General features: G+C 37.0%; 1 protein-coding gene and 1 pseudogene across 4 annotated transcripts; one reads left to right on the top strand and one right to left on the bottom strand.

Annotated features, from left to right (window-relative positions):
* The first annotated feature begins 3,020 nt into the window (after positions 1–3,020).
* On the top strand, positions 3,021–5,488 carry LOC111913976 (F-box/kelch-repeat protein At3g06240). 4 transcript variants are annotated; one of them, XM_023909703.2, is made up of 3 exons: positions 3,021–3,189; positions 3,338–3,503; positions 3,891–5,488. In XM_023909703.2, exon 3 carries the CDS (start codon positions 3,967–3,969, stop codon positions 5,233–5,235), a length of 1,269 nt encoding a protein of 422 aa, XP_023765471.1. In that variant the 5' UTR covers positions 3,021–3,189; positions 3,338–3,503; positions 3,891–3,966; the 3' UTR covers positions 5,236–5,488. The 4 variants fall into 4 exon arrangements, with proteins under 4 accessions (XP_023765471.1, XP_023765473.1, XP_023765472.1 ...); XM_023909705.3 differs by having other exon boundaries at positions 3,026–3,189; positions 3,338–3,463; XM_023909704.3 differs by having other exon boundaries at positions 3,026–3,189; positions 3,338–3,458.
* A 508-nt stretch (positions 5,489–5,996) lies between these two features.
* LOC122195191 (uncharacterized) lies at positions 5,997–7,185 on the bottom strand (annotated as a pseudogene).
* Between the last annotated feature and the right edge of the window lie 225 nt (positions 7,186–7,410).

The raw sequence follows: 7,410 nt of genomic DNA on the forward strand, positions 1-7,410 counted from the left end.
CTCTTTCTCTTAAAATTCTCTTACTAATTTTTAGAAAAAGATCATTCCTTTTGAAAAGTTTTCTCAAATCCTCAGTTTGAGTCCAGACATACCCGAAGGTGTATCCAAATCCCTCAAACCAAGGCTCTGATACCAACTTGTAACACCATAAATTTTCAAACAAAATTTTTAAATTTTAAAACTCGTAATCACATAAATAAATTTGAAAATCACAAGTGTCGATGTGATAAAATTTTCCAAAATAGTTTTCAAAATAAAATGTTCAAATCCAGGATCCTTGTTCATGACTCTTTCCTTGTGTGTGTGTACAATCGAGCCATCGCCTTCCTGCGATCCTGATAGAAACCTGAAACACATAACACATAACACGATAAGCACGAAGCTTAGTGAGTTTCCCAAAATACCACATACAACACATATTAGCCACTCGAGGCTATAACTCTGTTGACCCTCTAGTCAATGTATCTCAGTGGGACCCTCTAGTCCCATAACTCTGCGGACCCTTTGGTCCTAACTCTGTGGACCTTCCGGTCCTATCTCTGTAAACTCTGAATCATACATAGCACAAATCACATAGAAATCACATCATATAAAATGCATACAAAATACGCTGTCACATAACTCTAATTACCACTCTAGGTAAAGTATAGTGAGAAGACTCACCTCGGATGATGAACCACCCCTATAAACGCTGTTGCTACACACCGGCCACTAACTCTGTGCCAAGCCCAAAATTATCTCAATTAGAAACTAAGCCCAACTCCCACTCTTTAGGTCTAAAGATAGCCCACTGACAACCCAAAATTGACCTAAAACCCATTGGGCCCACTAAAGGTCCACTTTCCTAAACTGTGCCCACTCCCTCCAATGGGCCTCACCCCAAGCCCAAATATATCCTTGGCCCATAACTTCAGACTATTGATGGCCCAATAACCCAAAACACAAAGTCCAATACATACGAGTTACGTGGGGCGTACACCTATGTACGCTAAGTGTAACGACTCGATGGCGAGTACGCTGAGCGTACCTGTACGTACGCTCATCGTAACCTTCTTGTTAAGCCCTTTTTCCATTAAGTGCTTATTACTTCCTCCCAGAGGCTACAAATTCAGATATGAGACCTTATTATCCTCTTAATCCTTAAAGTCATAATCCTGGTGACTTGCAATCCACTAAAGAAGCTCAAACTCAAAAGGTAACAACATACTTTCATATCAAGGGCTAGACATCATGCATGAATACAAATGGGGCATCAAGATGGCAACTTACTGCATAAGGGATCCTTTTAGCTCTGAGGGTAGCAACCCTAAGCCCAAAAACGAGATTCCAACATACAAGTCCAAACTTGGGACCAAAACAACTCCAAAACTTCACTTCACAAGAGCTATGCATTCATAAGTAAAGTTATGAACTTTATACCTCAGAAGAGCTCCGAATGATGATGGTATTCCAGATCTATGAGCTCCAAGCTCCCAATTTCTTCCTTTCCAACTTCTTCTTTTGAAAAACCCAAGCTTACATCACCAAAATAACCCTCTTGAAGACCAAAATACTCAAGGATGAAGATATGAGATGTTCCAGGGTTTCTCTGAGGTTAGGGAACAAACATGGAGGCTAGGGTTTGCTCTATAATGTTCTATAAATAGTGGCACACCCTAAATTTAGGGTTTTTGAACTCTGGACGTACGTTGGGCATACGCCAAGGAGCACCACTAGTGGCCACAACCATCACCACCGATTGCTACCACCATTCGCCACCGTTACCATTGACTGCCACCATTGTCCACTATAAACATCCACTCCCACCCTTACCCCCGTTTTTCCTTCCTCATGCCCGATAAACTTCCCCATCAACACTGCCCTTCTAATTGATTTGGTTCTAATTTGGATTTGTTCATTAATTTGCAAGAGAAGTAGAACAAATTGTGATGAATATTATATAGGAGCGAAAGTAAAAGAACAGGTAGTTGTGTGAGGCTTTGAAGAAGAAGAAACAGAAACAAAGTGTGTGGGTCAGCCAAAGGTGAGTGGTTTTCAAAGGTATAACTTTATTTGTCTCTTTGTCAATTCATCGAACACTTTATGTTCTTGACAACCTTTCACACTTGTGAAAGTGATTCATCATCATAATTATTCCTTCTTCCAAGATTGCATTGTTTCCCCTCTCTGATTTCTTCTAAGCAAAACCAAAATCATAAATTCCTCAAGTCACCTTAATCACCCACAATCGAACACCTTCCTTCACCCAATTCCCGAACCACTAGATACCACCCTTAAATCGGATCATTGAGAGCTACGATCAAAAATACATACACACACACACACCTATTAATTGAGCCATTCGGGTTTACTGGTTTAAAATGGTTGAATCTTGACATATTTGATATCGATTTCATCCCTTGATATGTCTACTACTTCTCAATCGATTTCAAAAAGTGTGTGTGTGTGTGTGAATCCTTACTAAAGCGATGATGAGCTAAGAATACTTCCAAATATGCAGATTCTTCGAGACCGGTGACCCTCTGTGGGTTTTTCTTCCTCGTCTTCGGCAACAAAATTTCCGACCTTGGGTCGCTCGAAGAAAGAAGAACGGAGGTGGCATCTAACGATGAAACTCGAATGGAAGGTGGACAGAAGACTGGTCCGGTGGAACAAGGCAGGCAGGTAGGGGTTCGGTAGAGTTTGCTCGACGGGAGGAGAAGAGAAGTGTGAGAGATGAGGTTGTTGTCATGGCAGGTGAAGATTTAGAGAGAGAGAGAGAGAGAGAGAGGTGAGTTTATTTTGTTTTTCATTTTATTATAAAAATAAGAAAATAAATAAAAGAAATTAAAATATAATTATTTAAAGGGCATATTAGTCATTTTAAATGGAATGTGGACCATCAAGACAAGAAAATACAACCATAAGGATCAAAACCATCCAAGATATCTAAAATTATACTAATGGTGTTAGTTTTGGACCAAAACTATATAATTTTGCTTGGTGCCCATAAAAAAGGTTTCATATAACAACGTTTTGGCCCAATATTGTAAAGATTATAGGCAGCACCGCGGCAATCCAAAATGAAGAAGCGGGGGTAGCGCTTACCTACTGTGTTTCCGACTTCCTATGCGCCCTCTTCTATTTTCGATTCCATGACCATGGAAAATCCAAACGACGACATCTCTCCCCGAAACGAACGCCCTAACGGTTAGTTCACTTTCTTCTATTTCTAGTTCAAGATAATCGATTATACTTCCCTTTTCTGATTTTTTTTTTTTTGAATTCGCCCGACATAAATACACAATGCCTGATTCTTTCTCTTCTTATTTTTGGTTTCATTTTTCTGAAATACCAGCAATTAGAAGTTACCTGCTGCCGTTTTATTTCTGAATCAGACGGTTTTTAGTTGAGACTCAAGATTAGCTGCACCAGTTGGATTAATTTCTTTCTGAATCTTATCCAGTCAAAAGTTTGAAGTAGAGTAATCTTTCAGAATTGTACATTTTTATCTGTGTTGCCCTGTAAGTTGAATTTCTGGATATGTGAAGTTTTTTTTTAAGAATCTGCAAAATCGATCTCTGATTTTGCTTAAATTTATTTCTCTGATTTCGATTTTGTATGAATCATTGTCCATTGAAATAGAACTTACTGATTTCGATTTTGTTGAATCATTGCTTAATTCGATTTTTTTGAATTTTAAAAATGATTTTGTTTAATTCGATGTCTCTGTATTATATATGTCCCATTATGGTGGTTAATTTCATGAATAACGTGTGTATTCCATATTTTCAGAACACAAACATAAAAGTAAATTGATGTTGGTATTGAAAGTATATCCATTTTTAGTGCCTTATTCTTTGAAAAATTTGTATATGTCACTACTGATGTGTTATATACTGCTGTTACAGGTCTGAAGCTCAGCGCCTGACATCCTTGTTACATTTAAGAACTTGTGATAATACTTTTGTTGAAAAGGGTGTAGCAATGCCTCCTCTTCCTCTTCTAACACATGAAGCATCAACAAAAAATGGTTCACTTGATACCTTCCATTTTTCCATTGGACAAGATCCGAAAAGATCAAGGGATTCACCACAATGCCCAGTGACACTAGAGAATCTCCCTAGCGATATTTTATTAAAAATATTCATCCGTTTATTGGCAAAACAACTTGCTCAAATGAGATGCGTCTCCAAATCATGGAATGCCATCTTATCTCAAACCTCCTTTATAAAATCTCACCTCCATCATTCCATCAATAACAACGATCGATTTCTCTTGATTTTCTACTACAACTTGTTATCTCTTGACCCTATACCTTTCACAATACACCCGTGTCGATTTCCCCATCATGAACTCACCAATTTCATCAAACTCCCCCCGGTCATTCCCGATTCTGAAGATACTACTAGTGACATGATCAGTGTTATTGGTTCTGTTCATGGTTTAATATGCTCTCGTTACTCCGATAATGGCATTCAAATTTGGAACCCTTCTCTCTCAGCTGTGTTAACTCTCCCGCCACATTACATACCCAGCCGAGGTCCTTATGAAATCTTTTTCCAGTTTGGGTTTGATCCAAAAACCGATGATTACAAAGTAGTTAAGGTTATAGGACTTACTGCACCACACATCAGGCAACCAGATCTCTTACCATATCCTGTAAAAGAGTGGTTGCAGGTTGAAGTTTATAGCATGCGAAAGGGTTCTTGGCGATTCATCACTCAAAAATTTCCATCGCGTGTCACGGAGATTTTTTTACCCGATAACGTCTGTGTAGATGGGCATGATGGTCGTCTTCATTGGCTTGGTTATATTGGTGAGGAGGGGGATCGACTAATGATAGTGGCATTTGATTTGGGATCAGAGACATTCAGTGAGATGACTCTTCCGGTTCCAGATGCTGTGATAGATTGCAACGGGTGTTATCCTTTAGGGGTTTTGGCGGGAAAGCTTTGTTTTATCACATGGGTGGCGGATGATGATGTATGTGAGGTGTGGGTGATGGAGGAGTATGGGGTGGCTGAATCATGGGTTAAACGCCATGTGTTTTTGCAGTTTAATTATGGTGCACCTTCGTTTGGATTCACGTCACACAGTGAGTTTGTTATTGAAGATGATGATCGTTGTCTTGTTTTGTATGATCTAATTGCTGACAAGGCTAAAATTTTGGAGAAATATTGTCCTAAATTTGGCACAAATAAAATCGTGGAGTATGTCGACAGTCTTGTTTGGGTGACACCTTCTGTGAGATGAGATGCGTCTATTGATTTCACATTTTGAAAAGGCAACGTGCAAAACATTGGATTCTTCTTGTCTTGTTTTCTTTTGTTATAACTGAGTGATCTACGGCTATTTTTTTTTTTTGTAAAATTAGGTAATCTTTAACTTGCTACCTATTGGGCATTGCCATAGGCACTTGGCCAGAAGATTTGCTGATGTGGACAGATGACTTGGCAACAATCCAACATAGTTGAACCAGTTTTATTAAATACGGAGTTTCAGTTTAGTTGGAATGTTTGTAATTTTTTTTATAGTTCATGATCCAACAGGCTTCTGTCACATTGACACTCTAAACTAGAGCTTTCTTTGGAATACCTTAATTAATTTCGGGGTTTATCTGGTTATGATACAATGGATCATGACATTTGACATGTGTCACAATCCAGTCTTGTTTGGAACTCCCATTCTTTCTAACTAGCATAAGTTATGAAAAATAATAATTACAATAAATATAGTAAATGAATATGAATTTCATTATTGAACTTACCCAATTTCAACATAATCACGAAATGAAATTTGGAAAATTGAATGAAAAGTGTGACATATTTGTAAAAATATATTTATTTATTAGAGTATTAGGTGTAAGACCCATGTATTACAAATGTTTCTTCATCAACGAATTATTAAAATAATACAACACATATAAGTGAAGACTTTATTGAATAAGTATATAATTGAACCCAAAATACAAAAAAAAAAATCATTAACAAAATATTCTAAATAACTTTTAGAAATCATAAATTTCCAAATACTTCTTTGAATATAATATTAGTTGTATTATTAGTAGGGTTTTCTTTGTTGTCTAAAATTAATATTTTCAATCCGTCTCTGCTTTTTAACTCTAGACAATGCAACATGCAACTGTCCATGAGTAAACACTGGTTGTCTAAAAAACAAACCAACCTTTGACAGCGACTGTCCTTGACTTTTGTTTATTGTCATCGCAAAGCATACATCAAGTGGAAACCGTCTTCGCTAAAAGGTGAAAGGAATCCTTTTATCCGACGGGGTCAGTGACATTCATGGAATAAACGTACGTTTTCCTATATTACTTCTAGAAATGATCTTTGCTTCTATAACACGCTTACCTAATGCTATAACTCGCAGCCTTGTTCCATTACACAAACCGTATTTCTGGTCAATATTCCTCAATAACATAACCGGAACACCAACTTTTAATACCAATTCATGAATTGGTAAACCTGAAGGTCTAAGGCCATTTAGAACATCAGGAGTGTATAAAGATTCGTCAAAGTCATCGTGTACAAAATCCGATTGACAAAGACTGTCTGAACTTAAGTATTCTTTTTCATCTTTAGGAAATAATGATAACAAACGATTGTTTATTTCTTGAACAACTTTATTTTCGGTACAATGATTGCTCTTTCTTAAATAAACATCGGATTATTGGCATTTTCAACAATAGAAGGATAGACAAATGTAATTAATGAACCAATAGGATCCGATGAATCTGTAATGAGAATATCATCTGATATATCAATAATTGTCTCGCCGTCGTTTAAGCCACCAACCTTTCCTTCACCTATATTCAAAATCCAGTTTGTAAATGTAGCTGTTTCTTCAACATTAGATGTTTGAAGACTTAACCTCATGTTTTTTTGTTATTCTTAAGACCTTGTAATTAGACCAAATGTAGGAAGAACTTATTGAAGCATTGACGATGTCTTGTCTACTTCCATTAGGAACATCAGGTAGAATTTGTCTTTGTCTGAAATCACCTCCAAAAACAATTGCTTTTCCTCCAAATGGCAATTTTGAGTTGCTACGAAGATGACAACCCAATATATCCTTCAAAGATCTATCCAAAGCTTCAAAAGAATGCTTATAAATCATGGATGCCTCGTCCCATATAATCAATGATGTTTTTTTTAACAATTCAGCAACATCACTTTCCGGCGTCATAGAACAAAACGAATCCTTGGTAAGATTTAAAGAGATTATAAATCGAGAGTACGCTGTCCTACCTCCTGTCAATAATAAGGAAGCAATACCACTTGAAGCAACATTTAACACGGTTTCACCTTCCGATCTTAAAGCGACGGATATTAAGTAATATTCATTTGCATGTTTTGCTATCGTTATTAAATTTATAAGTTTGATTATTAATAACAAACAACCATATATACA

The sequence above is a fragment of the Lactuca sativa genome, chromosome 7, assembly GCF_002870075.4.
Source record: "Lactuca sativa cultivar Salinas chromosome 7, Lsat_Salinas_v11, whole genome shotgun sequence".
Lineage (NCBI taxonomy): Eukaryota > Viridiplantae > Streptophyta > Magnoliopsida > Asterales > Asteraceae > Lactuca > Lactuca sativa.